This window comes from Cuculus canorus, chromosome 25, assembly GCF_017976375.1.
Source record: "Cuculus canorus isolate bCucCan1 chromosome 25, bCucCan1.pri, whole genome shotgun sequence".
Classification (NCBI taxonomy): Eukaryota; Metazoa; Chordata; class Aves; order Cuculiformes; family Cuculidae; genus Cuculus; species Cuculus canorus.
In genome coordinates, this window is record NC_071425.1 from 1414895 (window position 1) to 1440281 (window position 25387).

General features: G+C 56.2%; 1 protein-coding gene across 3 annotated transcripts; it reads left to right on the plus strand.

Annotated features, from left to right (window-relative positions):
- The first annotated feature begins 496 nt into the window (after positions 1-496).
- On the plus strand, positions 497-24591 carry SOCS7 (suppressor of cytokine signaling 7). 3 transcript variants are annotated; one of them, XM_054088519.1, is made up of 10 exons: positions 497-1317; positions 6169-6233; positions 9545-9649; positions 10406-10507; positions 11328-11458; positions 12260-12428; positions 15480-15608; positions 18320-18455; positions 18914-19071; positions 19791-24591. In XM_054088519.1, exons 1-9 carry the CDS (start codon positions 551-553, stop codon positions 19032-19034), a joined length of 1725 nt encoding a protein of 574 aa, XP_053944494.1. In that variant the 5' UTR covers positions 497-550; the 3' UTR covers positions 19035-19071; positions 19791-24591. The 3 variants fall into 3 exon arrangements, with proteins under 3 accessions (XP_053944494.1, XP_053944495.1, XP_053944496.1); XM_054088520.1 differs by having other exon boundaries at positions 20099-24591; XM_054088521.1 differs by lacking the exon at positions 10406-10507.
- Positions 24592-25387: the final 796 nt, after the last annotated feature.

Below are 25387 nucleotides of genomic sequence, written 5' to 3' on the forward strand. Positions count from 1 at the left end.
AAGGAGAGCCGTATGCGAAGGAGGCGTGGCCAGGAAGGCGTGGCTGCAGACAATGGGGCGCGGTTACGAAAAGAGGGCGTGGTTAATGCGGAGGGGCGTGGCGAAGGGAAAGGGTGTGGCCCGCGGAGGCGTGGCTAAAGGGAAAGGCGCTGCTGAATGATCAGTGCGGCAACGGTCGCTAGGGGGCGTCGGTAAGGAAAGGGGCGTGGCCAATGAGAAGGGGGTGTGGTTAAGGGAAGGGGCGTGGCCAAATGACGGGGACGTGTTCAATGGAAGGGGTTTGAGCAGTTGTCAAAAGGAGGGGGCGTGGCTAAGTCATGGGGTGTGGCTAAGACAGGGGCGTGCCCAAGGTGCGAGACGTAGATGGCAAAGGGGCGTAGCTAAGATAAGGGGCGTGACTAAGAGGGGAAGAGGCGTGGCCGGGGAAGGGGCGTGGCCTGCGGGTGGAAGCGCGGGGGCGGGGCTGCCGTCGCGGCGGAGCGGGGCTGGGGGCGGGGCGGAGCGGGGCGCCCCGGTGCCGGTCCCGGGGAGCCATGCGGCGGCCGTAGCGATGCATCGCGCCGAGCTGCGCGAAGGAGAGGCGGCCGCCGCCGCCGCCGCCTCCTACCGGGTGCTCAGCCGCCTGCTGGGCTATGGAGCCGCCCCGGAGGCGGCGGCGGCGGCGGGCGGCACGGCGGGGCCGCTGGGTGCCGTTACCGGGCGCTTGCCGGGGGGGGCGGCGCTGCCGGTGGGGGCGGCGCTGAGGGCCCCTCGGCCGCCGCCGCAGCTGATGGTTTTCCGCAACGCGGAGCGCGGCGAGGAGGGCGGCCCGGCGGCGGGGGGGGGCGGCCCGGAGCAGCTCTGCCCGCGGCACCGGTGCGGCCTAGAGCCCAAAGAGGCGGCCCCGGCGGGGCTGGAGCTGCAGCTGGCGGCGCTGGGGCTGCGGCCGCCCGGGCTGGGAGCGAAAGGGGCCAGCGCGTGTCCGTGCCCGTGCCTCGGCCCCCCCGCCGCCGAGGAGACCAGCGATGCCCTCCTGGTGCTGGAAGCGCTGGAGCCCGACGAGAACGAGAGCTGCTCCGAGGACGAAGCGGGGTCTCCCGGGCGCGGGGCCGCCCGCCCCGCCGGCAGAGCCGCCCCCCCGCCCCCCGGGGCCACCGGGGCCAGGAAGGGCTCCCTCAGGATCCGCCTCAGCCGCCTTTTCCGCACCAAGAGCTGCAGCGGCGGCTCCGCCACCGGGGACGCCGCGGGGAGCGAGGGCCGGCGCGGCGGGGACCTGCCCGTCTCGGCCGGGAGCCTCACCGATGTGTGCGGGGGCCGCGCCCGGGAGGAGGCGGGCAGGTACGGGGGAGCGGAGCCCGGGGGAGGCCCGTGAGGAACGGGGGCCCCGGGGCTGGGGGCTGCGGGAAGGATGGGAGTCCCTGGGCCGCAGGGGCTGAGCTGGGGTGGGGAAGGATGAGGGTCCTTGGGCCTCAGGGGCTGAGGTGGAGTGGGGAAGGATGGGGGTCCCTGGGCCTCAGGGGCTGAGCTGGGGTGGGGAAGGATGGGGGTCCCTGGGCCTCAGGGGCTGAGCTCGGCTGAGGGAAGGATGAGGGTCCCTGGGCCTCAGGGGCTGAGCTGGGATGGGGGGAGGATGGGGGTCCCTGGGCCTCAGGGGCTGAGGTGGGATTGGGGGAGGATGGGGGTCCCTGGGCCTCAGGGGCTGAGGTGGGATTGGGGGAGGATGGGGGTCCCTGGGCCTCAGGGGCTGAGGTGGGATTGGGAGAGGATGGGGGTCCCTGGACCCCAGGGGCTGAGATGGGGTGAGAAGAGGATGAGAGTCCTAGCCCAGGGGGCTGAGATGGGAGAGGGGAAAGATGGGGGGTTCCGTGGGGCTGAGCTGGAGTAGGAGGGGATGCGGGGTTCTGGGGAGCTGAGCTGGGATATGGGAAGGATGGGGTTATCAGCCCCTGGGGTCTGAACTGGGGTGGGAGGAGTATGAGGGGTTCTGGGGGACTGAGCTGGGATAGGAAGAGGATGAGGGGGTTCCAGGGTCTGAGCTGGGATAGGAGAAGGATTGGTGTCCTGACCCCCTGGGGCTGAGCTGGGGTGGGAAGGAGTTAGGGGCATCCCTGGGGGGCTGAGAAAGATGGGGGCTCAGCTGGGCCAAGGAGGGGGTCCCCAGCCTTGGTGGGCTGAGCTGGACTGGGAAGGATGTGGGAGTCCCTGGCTCGGGGGGTGCTGAGCTGGATTGGAGGGGGGTCCCCTGCCCTGGGGGGCTGAGCTGGGCCGGGAGATGCAGAGGGTCTTGGCCCTGTGTGGCTCAGGTTGGAGGGGGTGTGGAGAGGTCCCCAGCCCCAAGGGCGCTGAGCAAGGCATGGAGGGGGGATTCTGAGCTCCAAGGGCTGAGCGGGGCCAAGGGCAGTTGTTCCCCAGCCCCAGGGTTCTGACCTGGACCGGTGTTTGGGGGATGGGGGTCTCTGGCCTGTGGGGGTGCTTGGGGGTGGGTGGGTTTGGGCTGCAGGACAGGGCTCACAGGGAGCAGCTGGTGGCAGCTGGAGAACTTGGTTGGTGTCCCCACAGTGTGAATGCCCCACAGCACAGGGGTGCTGGGGCCGTGATGCTGTGCTGGAGGTGGAAGGATGCAGGTGCCATCCTGCCGATGGACACTGTGTCTGTCTGTCAGCTCTGAGCTGGCCTCGGGCCTCTTCTGGGCAGCAGCTGAGGCTGCATCTCTCATGGGGTGGTCGGGAAATGCAGCTGGAGCCAAGGAGAGGAGGAACGCGCTGCTCCGGACCCTGCATCCCCAAAGGCGATGGCAGGAAGGTGTCTGGGAGCAGGATGGGTGAGGCGACTGGAGCGCCGGAGTGCAGGGCGAGGAGGTGGTGCCCCAGGAGCAGCTGAGGGTTTTTTGAGGGCTGGGGTTTCCTTTCACCCTCCTGTGTCTCCTGGAATGGTTTCCTGAGGCTCGGGAATGTCACAGGTGGGCTCCAGCCTTGGAACTGGTGGGTGCTGCTGTGGGGGCTTTGCTGTCGCCGTGCTCTCCTGGTGCTCTGTGGCAGGATGTGGCTGGAGGGACAAATCCTGGCACCTCTTGGTGTGGGACCCTGTGCCCCGGTCTCTCTGCTCTGTTGGCTCCAGCACTCCTCATGTTCCAGCAGCTCAATACCAGCCGCGGAGGGCAAAGGGCTGCTCCGTACATGCTGCCCAAGCTCCAGTTGCTCCAGAAACCACTTTCTGTGGTGTTCGCAGGAGCAGAGCTGAGATTCCTCATAGAGGAGGCAGGGAGAGCCGGCAGGAGGTCTGTGCAGCCAGCCCAGGACCAGCTTTAGGTGATGGAATGGCCTTTGAGCATTACAGCAGCTCCTTGTGTAGTTAATTCACCTCTGTGAGGCTTTTGGGGATGTTGGAGCAGGGAGCTTTCACCAGGCTGGCTCTGCGGATGCCACCCTTGGGTCAGGTGCGACCCGCAGCGACGGCTCGTGGGCGCTTGGGCAGCCCTGAAGGGAGCCGGGCTATAGCACAGGCCAAAATTCCCTCCCCTTGGAAGCAGAGGATGGCTTTGGAGATGGGACAGCCTCAATCCCCAGGGCAGCTCCCAGCCCTGGGAGGTGTCGGGGTCCCCCTGAGCGCCGGCGTGCCCGCGAGGAGCTTATGCAGATGGTGAAGGAGCTTTCTGCAATGGTTTCGTTCCCCCCAAATGAGTCAATGGGCTCAAACGGTAACGAGTTGCCGGTAATGACATGATATTTTGCTAATGGGCTTGTGGTTGGTTTGGTCATTGCACTTAACAAGAGCGTGGAGTCCTTGGGATTTCCTACTGCCGGGATTCAACGGCAGAGAGCTGGGAGTCGGCTTTTGGTGGGTTGGGAGTGGAGAAGCACCAGATCGCTGCCCACGTCTGCCCTCGGGTCGGGAAGTTTAATGGTCATTCCTGTATTCTGACCTTGTCCAGCTCCACTGCGCTAATTAGGCCACGTTTTAACAAAGGTTACTTCAAGGTGCCTGATGCAGCAACTCCTGTGGTTCAGGGACGACTTTGCTGCTCTCAGCTCCTGCTGATGAGGGACAGCTTATCTGGAGGATGGGTTTGTTCCTGTGGAGCACAGCACCTGTGCTGGTGGGGTACGGAGCAGAGGGAGGCGCTGGTTGGTGCTGGGAGGTTGCGCGTTGCCAGGACGGTCCTTGCTGGCCCCACTCTCATCGTAGAGGATGAGCGGTGGGATGTTGGGATGCCTGTGCTCTCACGCGCAGGTGGGATGCAGGTCAGCCAAGCTGGACATGTTGGGAAGTGAACGTTTGGCCTCAGCAGAAGCTGCTTTTCTTCTCCTCGCCTCTCCTGGTTGCCCCTGTCTCTCAATTCTGAGGTCAGTAGTGCAGTTAAGCTGATTTTTCTGCTTAATGCCAGGCTAGCGGATGTTGTCTGCTATTTCGCACCCATCTTCATTGGTTGACTAGGAGGAAAATTGAGCTTTCCTTGCAAGTACTGAGAGCTGGAGTTGGTTCCCTCCCCACGTGTGGTCCCTGTTCATATAGGATGGAGCTGGTGTTCACCAAGAGTTGCTGCTGCTATCGCTCATGGCTGGGGAGGTGGGATCGGAGCGACGTTTGCATTTGCTGTCGAGCTCTTGTTCCGGGCTTGCAGGCCTCCAGGCGGGTGGTGAAGGGTGCTGCCTTGGGTGGTATCCAATCCAGCTCTTTTAAACATCCGCAAGGAGCAGAGTTCCTGGTATTTAGAGTTGCTGCCCAAGCTTCCCATTGTGCAGCCGGTCCTGGGGCAGCACCACACAGCTCTGCCTCCCTGCACCTGCAGTTAGGAAGGAAACTGCCCCCATTATCTAAAAATCAATAGTTGGGTTCTGCTGAGCTGTGAGAGTGCACCCTCAGCAGGTTTGTGGGTGACACCGGGAGTGGTGCGGTCCAGAGGCTGGAGGGAAGAGATGCCATCCAGAGGGACCTGAACAGGCTTGGAGAGGTGGCTGTGCTAACCTCATGAAGTTCAAAAAGGTCGAGTGTGAGGTCCTACGCGTGTGTCAGGGCAATCCCAAGCACAAACGCAGGCTGGGTGGGGAATGGATTGGGAGCAGCTCGGAGGAGAAGGACTTGGGCTGCTGGTGGGTGAAGTTCAACCTGACCTGGCAATGTGTGCTCACAGCCCAGAAACTAACCGTGTCCTGGGCTGCGTCCAAAGCCGTGGGACCAGCAGGGAGGGGATTCTGCCCCTCCGATGAGGCTCCACCTGGAGCCCTGCGTCCAGCTCTGGAGTCCTCAGCACACGAAGGACACGGAGCTGTTGGAGCGAGACCAGAGGAGGCCACGGAGATGATCTGAGGGCTGGAGAACCTCCTGTATGAGGGCAGGCTGAGAGTTGGGGTTGTTCAGCCTGGAGAAGAGAAGGCACTGGGGAGAGGTCAAAGCTACGGCACGTGAGAGCTGCACTGGTGCTCGGCTTTGTTCTTGTTCTCTCCTCTCGGGTGCGAGTGAGTTTTTGGCACCAGGGATGCATTCCTCTACTCATATCATCCACAGATTCAAGTCCTGGGGGTGCCATACTCTGTGCCTCCGTTTACCAGCATTTTGTCTGGATAAAGCCCTTCAGCATTGCTGTAAGGAGTGGTTTTGAGTTGGGAGAGCACTGGCCACAGCGTTGTTATAAAACTGCTGGTTTGGGAAGCAAGCACCACGGGAATTGCTGCTATCCTTGAGTCCTCATCAATTTTAGCTGTTTCCATCCATCTTGATGACTCCAGGTTTAGCTTGCCTGCCCTCCACCTGGGTTTTGAATCCCTTTAGGGGTTGGCAGCACAAGGGCATGCGATGCGCTCGCTCTGGGCACAGCCCCTCCTTGCGCAGAGACCCAACCTGTTTGTCGAAGGCGTTTGGCAGTGCCTGATCCGGAGGAATCGTGTGACGGCTGTTGTGAAACAGCTCTTTGGCTCTGGTTACCGTACCTGCTTGGGGTTTTTCTTTCCAAAGACTTTATTAATTACCTCATTAGAGTGATTTGCTTCGGAGCAGGATGGGGACCCAGCCCTACTGGTTGGCCGCCCTACTTAGGCCAAAGCGCTGCTCTCGGAGCCGCATAAACACGCGGCGCTGAGCTGGATCTGTAAGGAGTGGGGAAGGATCTCCTGGTTTGAGGTCAGGCAGCACTTTCTGGGGGGATGTGCCGAGTTTCCTTATCTCTAACAGTGTTTTTCTTATTCCCAACAGGAAACACAGACTGACAAGAACTCAAAGTGCCTTTTCCCCGGTTGTGTTCAGCCCCCTCTTCACAGGTAAGGATTGGAAGGATTTACAGCATGGTGTTTCATTTTGCTATGCAAGAGCAGCGTGTGCATATCGATAAGCGCTGGATGCTGCCTTTGAGTGCAGACTGGGAGCTCTGGAGAGGTCCTTCTGTCCTGCTTGTCCTCAAACCTGCAACGAGGAGCTGTTGAGAATGCGGCTGTCGCACGTCAGCATTTTGCAGCTCTTCCTGTTGAAACGCAGGTTTGCGTTGTGCTCTCAGAGGAGAAGGTTTGTCCTCCCCACAAGGCTGTCTGCATCCAAGCTGTTTGGAAAGTCCCCTGTGGAGCGTGTGCAGCTCCGTGCTCCCCTCCTGTGGTTCAGGAGGAGCTCAGACCAAGCCCCACTTCCCACTTGGACCTGCTGCGTGACGGCTCTGGGAATTGAAACCTCTTTTGTGGAGCACTGCCTCCTCCTCCTGTGTGTTTCTCCCCTCTCCCCGCACCCTGCTTGCCTCTGACCTTCCCTTTTCTGCCAGAGCAGGGGGAAGTCAGGCGGTGTGAGGGGGAAGTCCTGCTCTGCTGGCAGCTGAAAGCTGCAGCCCCAAAAAGCTCCTCATCATGGTCGTGTGAGCTCGTAGTCAAAACAGTCCCGGACACAGGACTTGGGGCTTGCCTGAGTAGGAATCTGAGTTCACGAGTGAGGATTTTTCAGCTGCAAGGGGTTTTACGTGGTTTGTAGTGAATCAGAGAATCAGAATAGTTAAGGTTGGAAGGGACTGTAAAGATCTAGTTCCAACCTCCCCTCCATGGGCAGGGACACCTCCCACTGGCTCAGGGGCTCCAAACCCCATCCAACCTGGCCTTGAACCCCTCCAGGGATGGGGCAGCCACAGCCTCCCTGGGCAACCTGGGCCAGGGCCTCCCCACTCTCATGGTGAAGAAATTCTTCCTAATGTCCAGTCTCAGTATGCCCCTCTCCAGTTTATCCCCATTCCCCCTCATCCTATCCCTACAAGCCTTTGTAAACAGCCCCTCCCCAGCTTTCTTGTAGTCCCTTCAGGTACTGGAAGGTCGCTTGCTAAGGTCTCCCCGCAGCCTTCTCTTCTCCAGGCTGAACAACCCCAAGTCTCAGCCTTTCCACGTACGGGAGGTGCTCCAGCCCTCTGGTCATCTTTGTAGCCTCCTCTGGACCTATTCCAACAGCTCCATCTCCTTCTTCTGTTGAGGATTACAGAACTGGACACAATCCTCCAGATGTGGTCTCACAAAGGAGGAATAGAGGGGCAGAATCCCCTCCCTCGCCCTGCTGGCCACGCTTCTTTTGATGCAGCCCAGGACATGGTTGGCCGCCTGGGCTGCGAGCGCACGTTGCTGGCTTATGTCGAGGTTCTCAGCAACCACCCACAAGTCCTTCTCTGCAGGGCAGCTCTCAATCACATTATTGAAGGTCAGATTCCAAATGAATTCATGTTGAGGGTCTTATTGTAGGGCAGAGGAATCGAAATGTGGTTGTGTAGCCATAGCTCTGTTAGGAGAAGCAGGTGAGCAGAGCTGAAAGCCAGTGTGGATGTTTGATGGTGGAGAGCGGCTGGAGCGCTTGGCGCAGGAGCTGGTGTGTGGTCTGTGTTCCTCACAGTGCGAAGCCTCTTCGGAGAGCAGCGCTGATGTACTGAGAGCTGGTGTGAACTTCAGAGAAGTGCCCTTCCAGGCATAGTGTTCATTTGGCTTCCTGAAACTGGTAACTGGAAGCTTCTGATCGGTTGCTGTGGTTTCTCGTGGCTCATTCAGCTCTTGCAGAAGCAGAGTCGTGCCATGGTGCTTGTTCTTCTCATCGAATCATTGAGGTTGGAAAAGCACTCTAAGCTCATGCGGTCCAACCCTCAGCCCAATCGCACCGTGCCAGCTAAACCGTGTCCCAAAGTGCTATGGCCACAAGGTTCTTGAACCCCGCTACGGGTGGCGACTCCACCTCTGCCCTGAGAATCCTCTGCTGGGGCTTCACCACTCTGTCAGTGAAGGAATTTTGCCTAATATCCAATCTAAACCTCTCCTATCCCTGGTGGATCCTTGCTATCCCCTGGGGGATCCCTGCTATTCCCTGGGAAGGTCTTGAAAGCTGAGTTACTGCAACTCCTCTGGTTGTCTTTTGGGTTCGTTCATACAAGATGAATGCAGCTTTATTTTTAGGATGTGGAAATGACAGAGTGGCTGTGCATGCGCTCACGCCTATAATCCCGCAGGGAGAAGGTGCCTTGGATAATAACCAGCCCTAAATACTTCTTGGCATCGCTTATTAATAGCCAGGGCTTGTAACAGCAGGAGGAAGCTGAGTCAATATTGTCCTGTGTAAGGCATGGGGAATATGTTATTAGGGACTTCCAAGAGGTGGGCGATGCTGAGGGCAGCATCCGGAGCAGGAGAGGAGTTCCCTGCCCACAGGAACCGAGATCCAAGGCAGCCAGACTGCGTTGTCCTTGAGACCCGAGTTCAGGTGTTTGAGATGGTTTGGTTTCACTGTTAGTGGCTTCGCAGAACCTGGTTAGAGTGATTTTTTTTTTTGTTTTTATTTTTTTTGGGGGGAAAAACATGCCTGGGCTGTAGCAGCACTGCTTAAGGTCTCCCTCTGGGTTTCAGGTGTTTTCCTTTTGAGTCCATACCAGCCCAGTACCGAGGCTGATGCTTTGGACTTGGTTTGGTGGCTTTGTTTCTTTCTCTCATGATTTTAGACTAATTTTAAGCTTTTTCTGGTTTAAGTTCGATATCATAGTTTGTGTCATTGTTTTTCCCCAAGCTGTATCCTGGATCTGGAGCCGTTAGGCTTCAGGGAATTCTGGTTATTTTAACACAATAGCTGGTCCAGCTCCTTTCAGAGCTGGTGCCCTCCCGGCCTTTAGGGTAGGAGCTGTTTCTGTCTAATGACTTTAGGTGTTTGTAGGCAAACTCAGACCATCGCTGTAGGAATGTTATCGTGGATTCCTGGGCCAGTGGGTGCTGCATGGGACTTGTGAAACCATTTCCGAGGTGTTATACAAGGCGCCGGTGCTGCCCAGCATCGTTGGACTCCGCTTCTTATGTGTGAAGGTCTCACAGTGCTTTCCTCATCGCCTCCATCTGGTGCTGGACTCAGGGTTTGGGCACACGTACCAGCGTCTGTCATTCCCTTCCTTCTGACCTCTGGGCTGCTATAGCAGAGCTGATCCATGTCTCAAAAGCCATGTGGCAGGGAAACTTGATTTGGAAACAGCTAATGTGATTTTCCTCTGAACCCTGCAGAGGTTCCTGCTCCTTCCCCACTTTCCCTTTCTCCCCGCTCCCTGGCGAAGGCGCTCCATTAACTGTTTTGCTCCACCACTTTGCAGGTGAAACGGTGTCACTGGTGGATGTGGACATCTCCCAGCGAGGACTGACCTCCCCTCACCCTCCAACTCCGCCGCCCCCACCGCGAAGAAGCCTCAGCCTGCTAGGTACCATTCCAGAGAGCATCCCTTGCCGTGCATCCCTGCGGGAGTGTGAGAACTGCCTCTGTGCCCCTGCGGGATGGCAGAGGAGCATCTTGAGGGTCCTTGGCAGCAGGCTTGCTACCTGCTCCCCCGACCTCCTAACGTGCCTGCTTACCCTTCCCTGGCAGAGGAATTTTTGCTGTTTGGAAGCTGTAGTGTCTCTTTTGGATCAGCCAGGATGGGTGAGTGGTGGTGCAGCAGCGGGAGGTAATGTGCTGGTTTCGCAGCATTTCTCCTGCTTCTGGAAGCTTTTCCCACCTCCTGCCCATCGCTCCCCGAGGCTGCTTCCCTTCTGTGCTCCCTGGTTGGTGGAAGTGGAGGCTCCCTGGGAGGCTTCTGTACCAGGAGCCTGGCTTAGCCGCTCCGCACCCTCCTCTGGTGGAGGTTCCTCCAAGCAGGAGCAGCTGAGGATGGGGAAATTCAACTATAGCAAGCAGCACCTGAAACTGCCAGCACTGTGAAACCTCGTGGAAATGCCTGTCCTGTGCGACAAGGTGCATGCGAGAAGCTGGTGGGCCTGGAAAGTGGACTCCTTCACCCCAGGAGAGTGTGCTTGTGCGAGGCTCTCACTTGGGAGCGAGAGGGGGATGGTGAACTGTGGTGGGAAGCTCTGTGCGTCGCCGAGTGCTGCTTTGCTCAGGCCATGTTGTCAGGTGCTTGCCGGCGCAGAGGTTGCTTGCTTTCCTGTTTCCTGAATCTCTTGCCTCTGTTCTTTCCTAGATGATATCAGTGGGACGCTGCCTACATCTGTCCTAGTGGGTCCGATGGGCTCCTCCCTGCAGTCTTTCCCTCTGCCTCCGCCTCCTCCGCCCCATGCCCCAGGTCAGCTGAGCTTTAGCAGCAAGGTTCTGCCTTTTCCTTCACGGATCAGGGCTTTGGGGGCTTTCTGGGTAAACTTTAAGGCTGCCCTTTGGGCTTTAACAGGGCTGGTGCCGGCTCTGCCTGCTCAGGGACGTGCAGCCCTACGCTGCGGTGCGGGTGCCACTGTGCCGAGGCTCTGGTTTCTGTGTGCTGTGGCTCTTGTTCACAGTGGCTGTGCTGGCGAGGTGTCTGCTGGTCTCTTCTCCCAAGTAACAAGCAATAGGATGAGAGGAAACGGCCTCAAATTGTGCCAGGGGAAGTTTTTGCCAATATCTAATCTGAACCTCCCCACCACAACCTCCTTTCCAGGAGCTGCAGAGCGATGAGGTCTCCCCTCAGCCGCCTCTTCTCCAGACTAAACAGCCCCAGGGCCCTCAGCTCCTCGCAGAACCCCTGTTCTCCAGCCCCTTCTCCAGCTCCATTCCCTTCTCCAGATGTGCTCCCGATCCTCAATGTCTTTCTTGGAGTGAGGGGCCAGGATTTGAGGGGCAGCCTCACCAGCGCTGAGCACACACAATCCCTTCCCTGCTCCTGCTGGCCACGCCATGGCTGATCCAAGCCACTATCGACCAGCACCCCTGTTAGTCACCTTGGAAGATCCAGTAGTGATTCCCACTGTGTCCTTCCCAAGGATGTTGTCCTTGCACTGGTCAGCCCAGCTTCCTCGTCCGTGCTGCAGCTCTGCCCCTCCTGCCTGTGCTCTGGAACTGTGTGGGGTGACTCGTTCTTGGGGTGAGCTCCTCATGGGTGACCATGGCCTGGGCCATCTCTCCCTCTGCAGACGCCTTCCCACGGATTGTCCCGCTGAGGCCGACAGAGATGATGCCCGGCCAGCCCACCCCCCACCTGCAGTGTCCGCTCTACCGCCCGGACTCCAGCAGCTTCGCGGCCAGCTTGCGAGAGCTGGAGAAGGTAACGGTGACCCAGGGGGGTGGAAGCAGCCAGGGGTGAAAGCCTGTCGATCTCGGCTGTGATTTTTGGGGCCTGAGCATCCCTTTTACAGAGCTGGGAGCTTAAGATTTGGGTAAGACTGGAAAAACCCTCCTGTGTTTCTCCTAGTGAGATCTTAGAGGCTACAAAAGCATTTTGTTGTGCATGGAAGGGGTGTCAGTCTTTTCTGGGTGGTAAGGGATCGTTGAATCATGGAATGGTTCGAGTTGGAAGGGACCTTAAAGCCCATCCAGTCCCACCCCTGCCACAGGCAGGAACACCTCCCACTGGATCAGGGGCTCCAAACCCCATCCAACCTGGCCTGGAACCCCTCCAGGGATGGGGCAGCCACCACTGCTTGGGGCAACCTGGGCCAGGGCCTCCCCACCCTCACAGCAAAACGTTTCTCCCTAAGATCTCATCTCGATCTCCTTTTTTGCAGCTTAAAACCATTTCCCCTCACCCTCTCCGTGCCCTCCCTTGTCCAGAGCCCCTCCCCAGCTTTCCTGGCATCCCATTCAGTCCTGGAAGCTGCTCCAAGGTCTCCCTGCAGCCTTCTCTTCTGCAGGCTGAACAACCCCAACTCTCTCAGCCTGTCCTCTAATGGGAAGGTGTGATGATGTGCTCTCATCCCAGAGCAATGATTCCAAACTCCTGGGTGGATACAACCGTACACTTCCATTTTGGCATTTAAAAGGAATCACCAAGCAAATTGTATTGTGTTTGGTAGCTGATAAAGTCTTTGTTAGCATCTGCTGATGTTCTGGCTATCTCTTCTCCCAGTGCGGATGGTACTGGGGACCGATGAACTGGGAGGATGCAGAGATGAAGCTGAAGGGGAAGCCGGATGGATCCTTTTTGGTCCGAGACAGTTCTGACCCCCGTTACATCCTGAGCCTGAGCTTTCGTTCACAGGGCATCACCCATCACACCCGGATGGAGCACTACAGAGGTGAGAGAGATGTTGGGGGTGCTGCTGTGGTTGGGTTTTTATTCTGAGAATCTTGGCACGCTGTTTTTGCCTCCTGTGTGGGCAGCTTCTCGCCTTGTCCACACGCTTTGCCCGGTCATTTTCACACGCGGTTTTCTGTGTTGAGTTCTTGCGCAGAGAGCTGTCCTCTGGCCGAGAGAGAAGCTGCCCTGAAACCAGTGGGCAAGCATTAATAACAGCTCCTCTAGAGCCTTGTCATTAAATGTGCCTCCAAATGATGGGGTCAGAGGCTTCCCAGACAACTTGCTGCAGGAGACAAGGGTTTGCAACCTTTCTTAGGAAAGCTCCTCTTTTTTGGCTCTTTACACTTGCCCTGGGGCTGCTGTTACCATCCACCTCTGGAAGAGAAACCTGGCAGCGTTTCTGATCTTGAGCCCCGTTGGTAGGAAGATGCCTCAGTGTTAATCCTGACCAGTCCAGAACCAGCACCCTTGTCCCTGGCTATCGTGTAAGGAGGAAGCCTACAGAGAAGCTGGGGAGGGGCTCTGGATCAGGGAGGGCAGGGAAAGGGTGAGGGGAACAGTTTTGTGCTGAAAGAGGGGAGGTTGAGATGAGATCTTAGGGAGAAATGCTCTCCTGTGAGGGTGGGGAGGCCCTGGCCTGGGTTGCCCAGAGCAGTGGTGGTGCCCCATCCCTGGAGGGGTTCCAGGCCAGGTTGGATGGGGCTTGGAGCCCCTGATCCAGTGGGAGGTGTCCCTGCCCATGGCAGGGATGCGACTGGATGGACTTTGAGGTCCCTTCCAACCCAAACCATTCTGTTATTCTACAATAAGGAAGGATTTTCCTCACTCTGTACTTAGAGAAATTACAAGAAGCTCTTGCAGCTGGAGATGTGAGGTTGCCTGTGCAGCAGATTCTTTTTCACAATTGAGTTTTAGAGCAAAGTTCTTTAGCTGCTGGTCCAGTTTCCTATTTCAGGGCTGGGATGCATCCATTCTCGGAGCTTCCTTAGCCAGGTGTCCCTTCCTGTTCCTCAAGGTGTCCTTCTCGCTGCCGTCTTCCCTGGAGCAGTGCTCTAAGCTCTGGCACCGCAGCAGGGATTGCATTTTTGGGTGCAGCACTTGGCTCCACGTCGGCAGCCCCGTGCTCCCCCCAGCCTTGTGCTGAATGTGCTGCGGCAGTGTGGAAAACTGCCGACCCGAGCACTCTGATAAACGCGGGGAGGTGACAAATGCGGAGGCTGGAGGAATGGTAAAGACAGAAACGCTTGACCTTCAGCTTTCAGGTAGATGAGAGGCAAGAAAAGAACTTCTTCATCTTTTTTTAGGCTGGTGTTTGTGCTTTGTCCTTTGCATCTACTGAGGTTTTTGAAATCCCAAGTACTTCTCCTGGATATCCAGCAGGTGCTAACCCGGATCATTGCTCCCAGCCTGCTCTGTGGCAGCGATGAGGGGTATCTGATTCCACAAAAGCCTCCCAGATGTTAAGCTGTGGGCTCTGTAGCCCCTGTGTTGCTGGTTGCTGCCCTCGTGTGACTCTAGGCATCCTACATTTCTGCTGCTTCTGGTTTTTTGGAACCGGTTGATGCTGCAGAGCCTGGGATGCTGCTGGGGGAGCTGCTCCTCCGAGAAGTCCCTGCCCTGAAATCTGGACCAGGTCCCTCTGGTTTGGCTCCCCCTTCTCCTTCTCTACATGGGTGTGGATTGTTTTTGGAGTCTCTGAAAGCAGTGCTCATGCAGAGGGGTGGTGTTGCACACCTCCTGCTGGAATCTCCCCTCCTGTATCCATGAGCCTGGCTCTGGCTCTGTCCTAAACACAGGCTGTGTTTTCCCATTTTCCTCTCCCTGGTGAAGCTGTGCTCTGTGCAGGCTCTTGCTGGAGAGCTGACAAATCTGCAGATAAGAAGGGAGACGGAGGGGACGCAGGCAGCGTAAGGGAGGATAATGGCTGCGTTTTGGTGCCAGGAGGGGGTGTCTGGTTGCAGCACAAAGCGCTTGTGAGACTGGTCTGACTTGAGGCTTAAACTTAACCTATTTAGAGAGCTGTAAACAGGTTAGAGAGCCGCCTTTCCCTGTGTCGCCCATCTCCGGTTTCATTATTTGCCACTTGAGCTCAGTGCATTTGTTGTGTCAGGTGGCAGCGAGGACCCTGTCCGTGTATCCTGGTTCTGGCTTGGCAGTTAGTGGAATAAAGGTGTTTGATACAGCTGGTGAGAAAACAGAATCGTGGAATAGAATCACAGAATGGTATAGGTTGGAAAGGACCTCAAAGCCCATCCAGTCCCACCCCTGCCATGGGCAGGGACACCTCCCACTGGCTCAGGGGCTCCAAGCTCCATCCAACCTGGCCTGGAACCCCTCCAGGGATGGGGCAGCCACCACTGCTCTGGGCAACCTGGGCCAGGGCCTCCCTACCCTCACAGCAAAATATTTCTCCCTAAGATCTCACCTAAATTTCCCCTCTTGTAGCTTAAACCCATTTCCCCTCGCCCTTTCCCTGCCCTCCCTGATCCAGAGCCCCTCCCCAGCTTTCCTGGAGGTGACCATAAGATGAAGCTTCTCCCATGCCTGCTTTGAAACAGGTGATCCTGGACAGCTGTGGGGCTGCAGCAGAGGACCTCAGCACCCAGAGCACTGTGCTTATGTACCTCTGTGTGGGTTTAACTGTTCTGATGGGCCGGCTGCCTTTGGGGTGCTGTTGATGGGATGCTGTGGAAAAGCAGGGATCTACTGAGCCTCAGTATGCTTTGATAGTTGAGGTTTTAGGCCCAGCAGTCGTTGCATGTTGTTTCCAACTTCAGGCAAGCAAGACTAAGACTTGTGGCCATGCTCAGGTTATGGTGGTCGTGTTGTCATGTCTTTCTGTCTCTCCTCACTTCTTGGCGAGCGCTGGTTGCAGGGCAACAGCATCCTTGCAAGCTGCTGCCACTGATATTTCCTCTTAGTGCCCTGCCTCATCCCAGCTCTGAGAAGCAGTCAACCCTGGTCTTTGGGAGCACCAGCCTCATGACTAAATGTCTCCTCTTGCCACCAGTGCTTCTGTAACATGAAACCTTTACTGTTCTCTTGGAAGGGACCTTCAGCCTGTGGTGCCATCCCAAGTTTGAAGACCGCTGCCAGTCTGTGGTAGAGTTCATCAAGAGGGCGATCATGCACTCCAAGAACGGAAAGTTCCTGTACTTCCTCCGATCCAGAGTTCCAGGTGAGTGTCCTGCTCCAAGCCAGGGGTGTTTGCTCTGTGATTAGCTGTGGATGTGTCCCAAGAGCCAGGTAACGCGGTGTTGGTGCTGTGCTCAGTGCCCTGTCCTGCATCCTTGCTCGCCGATTTCTCAGGAGGGTTTTGAGGAGCTCTCACTCAGCAGCTGCAGCGCTTGTGTGAGGAGACTTCCCAAACCTTTCTTTCCAGGAGTATGGAAACATGATACCATCTCACACTAACAAATGGAGACTGGAAAGCTACTCCTTCAAGAAGCAATTATTTGACTACTAAAACTTTTTTCCCTCCCCCAGTCTCGCTTCTGCTGTTCTTCTGAACCATTCCAGGCTTTACTTTTCCCAGTTCTCCTTTAGCTGAGACCCACCTGGGGCTGTCAAGGGGAGAGACATTAAACTGAACGTGCGGGGAAAGCTTCCAAATGTGGGCTCAGAGTGAGCCTTGAGCGACACATGCTGTAGGTTCAGAGTCTCTGGGGGGACCGCGATGCCAGAGCCCATCACCAGGCGGGCGATTGCGAGCAAGGAAGGGAGCGTTAGTGTGGCTTTGAAGCAGGTTTGATTGCAGAGGGCTTGTTTCCCCGTCCATCAAACTCCTGTTTCTTAAATGAGCTCTTGGCTCCCTCCTGCTAAATCCGGGCAGGCAACACGGGAGCAGTATCTTCTGTATCTCATTTTCTTTGTGATTCTCGCTCATCTGTCTTGGTGTATTGGAAAGCCAGCCCCAAAATCCAATGGAAAAGGCATACAGGACTCTGCCAGATGGGTAATTGTGCCCTTTATTTGAGCAGCAGTGGGGGACAGAATTTGGAGGGCAGGTGAGCAGTGATGCTTTGAACAGAACAACAGAGCCGAAATGGGAGTGCAGAGATGGGTGGAAGGGGGAAGCAGAGAGGGACAGAAGTGAGAGGATTGCTGTGCTCAATGCACAAGTGGAATTATCCTAAATTTGCTCCCTATCCCATTACATTCGTGTCTGCAGGCCCTGATGGTGATGGCGACCTCCCTGTGGCCCTGCAGCATGGATTGTGCCCAGAGAGTTCCCGCGCTGTAGGGACAGGAGAGGAGGAGGGACGGGATTCCCGGCAGCCTGCAGTCACAGCCAGATCTGTTCAGTGTTGCCCTCTGCTGCAGGCACCGCCAATAGCTGGAGGACTGATTTATAACTTGGCCATGCTTTGGGGAGGAGAGGGATGTCAAGCTGGCTTTGCGCTGTACCCTGCCTTCAAAAAATCCTTTCAACTTAAAAATCCTTTACTTTCCTGAGATCTCTTCCCCTCGAGATTAGGGCTGTGAGGGCTTAAGACTCCAGGCAAATATCTTAAGACAGGATTTGCTCTAGAAAAATATAATTGAAAAAGAAAATTATCTCCTCAAAGAGCGCCGAGTCCCTCGCTGCCTGGTACCCTCTGAGCTGCCAGCCGGCTCCGGGTCCTGCCGCTCCATCTGGGTGCAGCATTGGACCTGGGCACTTCTTGGAGCTGCTGTGCCTTGATCCTTGAAAAACAAAGCCTCGCATCGATGTCTGATGTTTAATGGGAGGATATTTAGGACCTGCATCTCCCCAGCGTGCTCGTTAGTGCTGTTTTCCTGCTGAACTGTTAACTGCTGCTTGGAGGAGGGGGCTGTTTCCAGCTTGCATCTGGCTCCTGGCAGCGAGGCGTGCGGCTCGCGCAGCGTGCAGAGCTTGTGCTGCGTCCCCGCAGTCGCTGGCTGCGCTCCCAGAGGCCAATTCCTTTTTGGTAGGAGAATAAGGAGCAGGGGGGGAAGAGAATCCAGCCTTCAATGGATTGCTGTTCTTTGCTTTCTCAAAAGCTGGCTCGCAGCTTCCTGAGCTGCCTGGAGCAGTTTTGAGCCCATCTTAGTGTGAAGAGCCTTCCCTTTTCTCCTTTCACTCCGTTGCCCACAGAGACAAGCCAGCAGGAGGGGGTTAGAGTGTAACTACCCTTGAATCTTGCTGTAAAGACAGATAAAACCTTGTGCTGTGAGTGAGCCCAGCTCCCAAAGATCCTTCCTGGTGCTCCTGACTATCTCTGGGTCCTCTGGGCTCGATTGTTACTCTTAACTCTGATGGAAGAGGCTGTTCCACTGGCTGGATGCGGCTCAGCCCTGCGAGGCTGCTTCCTGCGTGGGGAGCTGGCTGGAACGGAGCTGCCACCGCCTCTGCCTTTGTGCCCAGCCTCGTGACCCCAAGAATGAGCAACTCCAGCACAGCTTGAGCTGACCAAATCCCCCAGCTTTTTAATGCCTCGCTTGAACTACCCAAAGGGTTATGCAGAGCAAAGCCTACGTGCTGGTCATGCTGCCTGCCTTCTGCTTTGGCTTTCTTCTGCATCCTTTCAAAACCCTGTTGCTTCTCAGTATTGAGTGGTGCTTTGTCTGCCAGCCCTGGAGAGAGAGGGATAGTTGGGAGCTTGCGGTGTCCTGGGATCTGCTTTTCCACAGCCACCCCATTGCATCAGAGCTGTGTTGTCTCTTCTTAGGAAGGCTGGAGATACTTTGCAGCCAAAGGATTTCACCCCTGGAAGGTTCAGCTACCCAGTCCCAAGCGACTCTGAAGCTGTGAGCTCCTGGGGAATTCTGCTGTCGGACACAGCCTTGCAGAGAGCTCCGGTTTCCAGGAGCCAGCTTTTCCTTTCTGAATCGATAGCGGTTCCTTTCTAATGTAACACTCACATCCAATATTGCTTTTTCCCAAAGGTCTCCCTCCAACACCTGTGCAGCTCCTGTATCCAGTCTCCAGGTTCAGCAATGTCAAATCCCTTCAGCACCTTTGCCGCTTTCGGATCCGGCAGTTGGTCCGAATAGACCACATTCCCGAGCTCCCGCTGCCCAAGTAAGTCTCGAGGGCTGGCCTGAGGGTGAGTCTCTTTGGTTTCCTCATAGAGTCATGAAATGGTTTGGGTTGGAAGGATCCTCGGAGCCCATCCAGACACCTCCCACTGGATCCGGTTGCTCCAAGCCCGATCCAACCTGGCCTTGAACTCCTCCTTGACCCTCACAGGCAATGAGAAGAGATCTGTATCTGCAGCGAGGGCTCTGGGAAGGGTGTAGTTTACTACTTCAGCCTCAGGACAGCAGGATTAAATGTCCTGTGGTGTGTGGGGATATGTGTGGAAGTGGGGACCAGCTCGGGAGTGAGGTTTTCTGCCAGTGCCACAGCTTTGGGGCACAAGCTCCCGTTCCTGCTGGAGGTGACTGTGCTGGGTGGGCTGAGAGAGGTTTTCTGATTATCCTTGGTGGAGGTTGGTGCGATTGTGTCTTGGAGTTGAAGCTTCTGTCTGCCTTTCCCAGGCCTCTGATCTCCTACATCCGCAAGTTCTACTACTACGACCCGCAGGAGGAGGTGTATCTGTCACTGAAGGAAGCTCAGCTCATCTCCAAACAGAAGCAGGAGACTGAATCCTCCACGTAGCGAGGCTGCCTCGCCCGTCTTGTTGCTGTCACTGATGGTACGTGTGTGCTGCTGGTTCCGCATCATCCTGGGAGATCAAACGTGAATCCCTCTGATAGCAAAGAAAACACAATTCCTCCCAAAGAAGTTATGGATGTTCACTCTGTGGTCTTCTACCATTGCCCAGTTTTCCTTGGGGAGCGGAACAAGGCTTCTGCTGTGTTCTTGTGCATATTTGCGCCCCCACAAGCCTGTGCTTGCTCTCATGCCAAGCCAGAGCGTTATAGAGTCTAAGAATCGTTTGGGCTGAAAGGGACCTCAAAGCCCATCCAGTTCCACCCCCTGCCATGGGCAGGGACACCTCCCACTGGCTCAGGGGCTCCAAGCCCCATCCAACCTGGCCTGGAACCCCTCCAGGGATGGGGCAGCCACCACTGCTCTGGGCAACCTGGGCCAGGGCCTCCCCACCCTCACAGCAAAACATTTCTCCCTAAGATCTCATCCCAGTCTCCCTTTTTTGCAGCTTAAAACCATTTCCCCTTGCCCTTTCCCTGCCCTCCCTGATCCCGAGCCCCTCCCCAGCTTTCCTGGAGGTGACCATAAGATGAAGCTGCTCCCATGCCTGCTTTGAAACAAGTGATCCTGGGCAGCTGTGGGGCTGCAGCAGAGGACCTCAGCACCCAGAGCACTGTGCTTATGTACCTCTGTGTGGGTTTAACCGACATCTCATCTCAACCTTCCCTCTTTCAGCTCTCTCCCTTTTCTCTTCTCCACCAGGAATTTGATTGTTGCCATCCTGTAGCCCACGTGGGGCTGTGGTGGGAAGGAGGCCCATGACAGTGCAGCCCGTTTCTGCCGTACCGCTTCTGCTCTCAAGCTCTTTTGTACAGAGAAGAGGGTTCCAGACTCCTAAGAAGCACAGCAGAACGGGAACAAGAGCCTCAGCTCCTGGCTGAGGGCGAGGGGTCTCGGAGACAGCTGAGCCCAGCTCACGGACTCCTTGCGGAACAAAGAATGTCATGGCACTATTTCCAATGTTTTTGAAAGTTTTATTTTTGATGTCTTCTTTTTCCATTTGTTTTCAGCATGAGAAATACTGTCTTATGATCAGCTGAATTTTATTGTCCTCCCTTGGAAACTTCAAGGTGGGGAGAGAGAAGGGGACTCTCAAGGAAGATCAGCTCCGGGCATTATGGCAAGACTGTTCTTTGGTCCTCACCAAGAGGTGACACAGCCGGAGAGCTGCTTGGAGGCAGACTGAGCCAGGATCACACGCAGCTACGTGGAATAACCTCGGGGCAGCGTGGAGCTCTGAAGAGCGGACGGTTGCACAGCTCCCCTGCTCTCTAGGATTTGGGAGAAGAGGATCAAACCTCATCCTGGGCAGCTGAGCTTTGCAGCTGGGTTTTCAGGGGGATCCTCTACGCTTTTACATTTTGCCCAAGGAAGGAAGAGCGTGTGAGCCATTGGGATGTCCTGGAGCCTTCTGCCAAAGGGAATGGCTGCTGCGGCCCGGGGAGCAAGGGCTGCTCCTCTGCGGAGGTGTTGTCCCTGTAGCAAACACTGGAAGATGTTGCTGAACCCCTCTGAGTGGGAGGAAGGTGGCAAAGCTGCTGCTGTACCTATTGCAGCAGTCCAGGGACCAAAGGTACCGGCTGTGGTGATCTTGGTCTTTCGGAGCCATGGGATGTGCACTTTGAGTCTTTCTCTGGCTGCATCCAGATGCTGTGAAGTGGCTTTCTGTAGAGCTGCGAAGGATCCTACGCTGGGGCATTAAGAGGTATCTTTGGGTGATTTAGGGCAAGAAACAGACACCTGAAGGTTCTTCTGGGACGGCACCTGGTCTCTGCGAGCTTGCTTGCTGCTTCTTCCTCTCCCTAAGATGTCCATGGAATCACAGCAGTTCAGGAAGAGCAAAGCCATGAGAGGTGGCAGCTCTTGCTGTGGTTCTGGGCTTGGCACTGTCTGAAATACCCCCACCCCCCCTTTCAAATCCTGGTCTGCTGTTTCATCCATTGCAACGGCTGCAAAAAGTTTTCATTTCATGAAGTTTAAAGTTTGCCTGAAGTGATGCTGAGAAGTCTGGAGAAGCATCTTTCCTTCTATATTAATCCAAGCAAGTGTTCTGTGCCCTCAGCCCAAGTGAGGGAAACGCTCCGTCCCGCACCAGCGTGGTTTGAAGATGTGATGCTGCGTGTGGTCTGGATTCCTGGATCAGAGCTCAGGGCCCTCTGAGCACTCAGGAGCTGCTGGGACTTTGGTCTTACGCTGCAGAATGATCCATGTCCTTAAATTAAATGCAAATTTCTATTATCTGCTTGTGCTGAGCATTGCTACGAAGGGTGCTAACGAATCCTCCCCTCCCTGTCTTCACCCTCGCCTCTGGCCTCTGTTTTGGTCTTGGAAGAAAAGTGTGTTTTAAAACGGATTTGGCTTCCAGATGAAACCAACATCAAAGCTTCACGATCTGTAGAAATACCTCATCAGACACTACGCGCTACTGACCGTGTGTTGGATCATCGGGGACAGTGGATATCGGGAAGGGGAGCTGCTCCGAGATGTGCTGAGCAGCGTATCCTGACCCTCAGTGGAATTGGAGCTAATTCAGGCTGCAGTGCCCGTGTCCCCTGCGCGTGGGGACCGGTGTTCATCCCTCCACAGTGCCACTATGTCCCTTCCCCTCGCTTGGGGACCTCCAGCTCGCAGCGAGTTATAGTGGAGCCTGCGAATAAACACAGCTGCTCTGACTCAAACGCACAGCACGAGTGACTGTTGGGGGGAAAAGCGCCTGGGCTTGTGCGGGTGGAACTCGAATATCCACATCCCTGCTGCATCTCAGCTCTCCGGTGCTGAAGTAGTTGAATCTTCCACCTTATCCATATGCTGGAAAGGAGAACCTTCCTGAGAACCAAGCCTGGTGTCCAGCTCCGTGCCAGCGAAGAGCTATGTGCCCCGTAAATGTGTCTCCTATCAGGCTGCTCTCCAAAAAGAGACCCTGGAGGCAAGGATACAATGGCTTGGGATGGGGTGTGGGACACGTGAGATGGAGGAGCTGTGAGTCTCCCTTTGCTGAAGCTGGGGAGAAGCTGGTCCTCTCCCTGGTGTGATGGTATGGCAGCATTTTCTCTCCTTCCTTCTCCATTCTGGGATGGAGAGGCACAGGCTGGGCTTGGGAAGGGAAAGCAGCCAACTTGGAGAGCAGACCAGGGAAAACTGAGCACTGGGAATTGGCGCAGAGCCTGTCCTGCTGATGCTGAGTTGGCCTAGGGTGGAAACAACCCCGCTTGGTGGTGCTTCCTGCGCTGCTCCATCCAGGGAGCTCCTTGGGTGCCCTGAGAGCTCCCCATGTCTCCCCAGGAGGGTGAATGGGGTGCCCTGGTGGGTTTTGGGGCCATCGGAGCAGCCAGGCTTTAGGGGTAATACTTGAATTGCATGTATTTGGTCAGCTGTCACTGTCCTTAGGAGCTCTCCTGGCAGCTCGCCGGTGCTCCTGTGGTCACTGGGGACCTGTGCACAGTGGGGACAGCCCTCCTCAAACTGGGGCCACCAGCCAGGCTTGGAGTCTGTCTGAAATCTTTTAGTCATGGAATGGTTTGGGCTGGAAAGGACCTCAAAGCCCGTCCAGTCCCACCCCTGCTATGGGCAGGGACACCTCCCACTGGATCCGGTTGCTCCAAGCCCCATCCAACCTGGCCTGGAACCCCTCCAGGGATGGGGCACCACCACTGCTCTGGGCAATCTGTTCCAGGGCCTCCCCACCCTTACAGGAGAACATTTCTCCCTAAGATCTCACCTCAATCTCCCCTCTTTGGGACAGGGAGTGGTGGGACTCCAGTGCTGATGTGCTTGGTATTGGCTGTAGCTGCGCAAGACCTCTTTGTCCATCTGGGAGAAGCGGTGAGATCAGCTCTGCCGTGAAGGCAACAGATGCTCCTCAGCTTTCCCAGGACCCTGCTCCACCTCTCCGTGCTCTGGGAACGGCAGGAGAGCTGGAGCGTGGTCAGTGCCAGCCGGCTGCCTGTGGCTAATAGTGTTGGATAAGATCCCAAGGTCAACTGTAGTTAACAGCCTTGTCTGGAAATCCATTTAAAGCTGTTCCTAGAGTTCCTTCACATCTAGGTGTAAGGGGAAAGAGGGACTTGGTCTGCTGTTTGGGCATGGAAATGGTCTGGAGCTTGGGTTTCCAGGCTGCACATGAGTGGAGCGAGCTGGGTGGTCGCTGTGGAGGGGTTGGTAGTCTTTGTGGACACGTTTGAGGTCTCAGAGGTGGTTCCACTGCATCCCACCAGTGACTCCGCATCCCTGTTTGGGGAGGAACAGCTATTTGCATCCTGCTGGGAACCGTTCTATAGGTTGGTTCTGGAGGGCCGATCTCATCCTGCTGATTTGGAAGAACTTCTTTATAGCCTCCTTTGTCCAACCTTGAATTCTACAGGGGCTGTTGCTGTCCTCCTCCCTCTGTCAGCAACCGGAGGCAGATGAGCAATGAAACGGACCATAAAAAGCACCAAAGCGCAGAAAGCACCCGTGGAAAAGCTCTTTTTCCAGCTGGATGGGTGCATCCTCCAGCTGTGGGCTGGACCTGGTTATCAGATTGGCAAGATCCCATGGCAGGGTTTGGAGCCGGCTGCTCCGTCAGCTCCCGCTCCTCTCCCTGCAGCTCAAGTTCAGATAAGTCAGGATGGTTTTCTCATATGGAAGTTCTCAGCCCAGGATGGACCAGCTTTTGGGGACGGAAGAAGGGGGAAAAGAGTCATTCTTGGCTTGGTTTGGGTGGGAGCTGCTGCAGGCAGGGTGGGAACCACCTGAGCAAGAGGGAGTCCGTGGGTTTGAAAGCACTGAGCGGGCGCCGCTGGTGGATCTGGGCAGGTTGAAAACCCTTAGGGTGTGTTTAGGAGGGACCCACGTCACCATGTGTGTGTCTGAAGGTGCCTGTGGGTGCCCTGGCGATGCTGGAGGAGGTGACCAGGGCTGGAGTCTGGTCTGGGGGCATTTTGGGGTAGAAATGACTGGAAAGCAGTGTCTGTAAAAGAAAGGATCTTCCAGGAGGAAGGGAGATGGCTGTTGTGCTCTGTTCTTCACAGTTACGATCTGCCTTTGGGATGATTTTACCCTTAATACCGGGTCTGCGCCTACCCTTGGAGGGCTTTGTGGGGACCCCGGCACCCACCCGAGCCCCCTCGGTTTCCGGGGATGCAGGGATTTATCAGCAGCCCCAAGGGCTCCATGGGGACCTCAGCACCCACCCGAGCCCCCTCGGTTTCCAGGGATTTATCAGCAGCCCCAAGGGCTCCATGGGGACCCCAGCACCCACCTGAGCCCCCTCTGCTTTTTGGGATTCATCAGCAGCCCCCGCGGGCTTTGCAGGGACCCCGAGTCCTTTCGGCTTTCCAGGGATGCAGGGATTGAGCAGCAGCCCCCCAAGTGCTCCGTGGGGACCCCGAGCCGCCCTTCGGGGCTGCAGGGATGGAGCAGCATCCCTCGTATCACTCCCCTCCTCAGCCCCTCGCTCCTCATCCAGAGTCTTCCAGGGGAGACGGGGCTGCTGGGACCCCCCGATCCCAGGGGATGGTTGGGATGAAGGCAGCACGGTGCTGCCTCCCCCCGTGCCTCCAGCTGCAAAAGCACAACCGGTGCCCCCCACCCCAGCAGGGCTTTAATCTGAAAATCAGCGAGCGACACTGGATCTGGATTTGCTGTTAGGGAAGGAAGGAGCGGACACCGGCAGCTCCGCGTGCAGGACCTTGTGCCGTCGTCGCCCTTCGGCAGAAACGCAGCTTTGCTTAATTTTATCCTTTTTTGGTTTTTTTTTGGTGTGTGCTTAATTTATTAAAATAGTTGCCGTATAATTTATTTTCATAAACTATATTAAAAAGTTACTAAATGGTAAAGAAAAGAAAAAAAAAGCCAGACTTGCAGGCCAATCTTTCAAAAGAAAGAAGAAAATGTTTTTGATATAAACATGACAAATGCACTTTTGGGTGTGTTTGGTTATTTTTGGGGGTGGGGAGGGGGAGCCTGGCTGTCCCGGGGGGGGGGTTGTCTGTATATATTGTGTTAATAGGCATGTTCGGCCTCGCGGGGGGACGTCGGTCACCGCTGTGGGTCCTGGGGGGGGGGGGAAGACAGTGTGGAATTCCTGGGATTTGGGGGGTTTTCTTTTGTAAGCAGTCAGTGAGGACTGACTTCTGTGTTTGTAACTCATTTCTATTGTCGTTTTGACTGATTGGGGGCTTTTTTTGTTTTGTTTTGTTTTGTTTTGGGGGGGGGGGGGGGGAGGGTAGGGTGGGAAGGGAAGAGAAGAGGGGGTTTGAAATAAAAGCATTGGAAATTGGTTTATGTGCCGTGTGGTGTCTTGAGCCGGAGCTGTGGAT

What these genes read in the sequence shown, in the direction of transcription:
- SOCS7 (XM_054088519.1), top strand. Translation starts at nt 551, where the DNA reads ATGCATCGCGCCGAGCTGCGCGAAGGAGAGGCGGCCGCCGCCGCCGCC. An exon ending in GCCCGGGAGGAGGCGGGCAG is followed by an intron (nt 1,318 to 6,168) that starts GTACGGGGGAGC and finishes TATTCCCAACAG; the next exon opens with GAAACACAGACTGACAAGAA. An exon ending in CCGGATGGAGCACTACAGAG is followed by an intron (nt 12,429 to 15,479) that starts GTGAGAGAGATG and finishes TTCTCTTGGAAG; the next exon opens with GGACCTTCAGCCTGTGGTGC.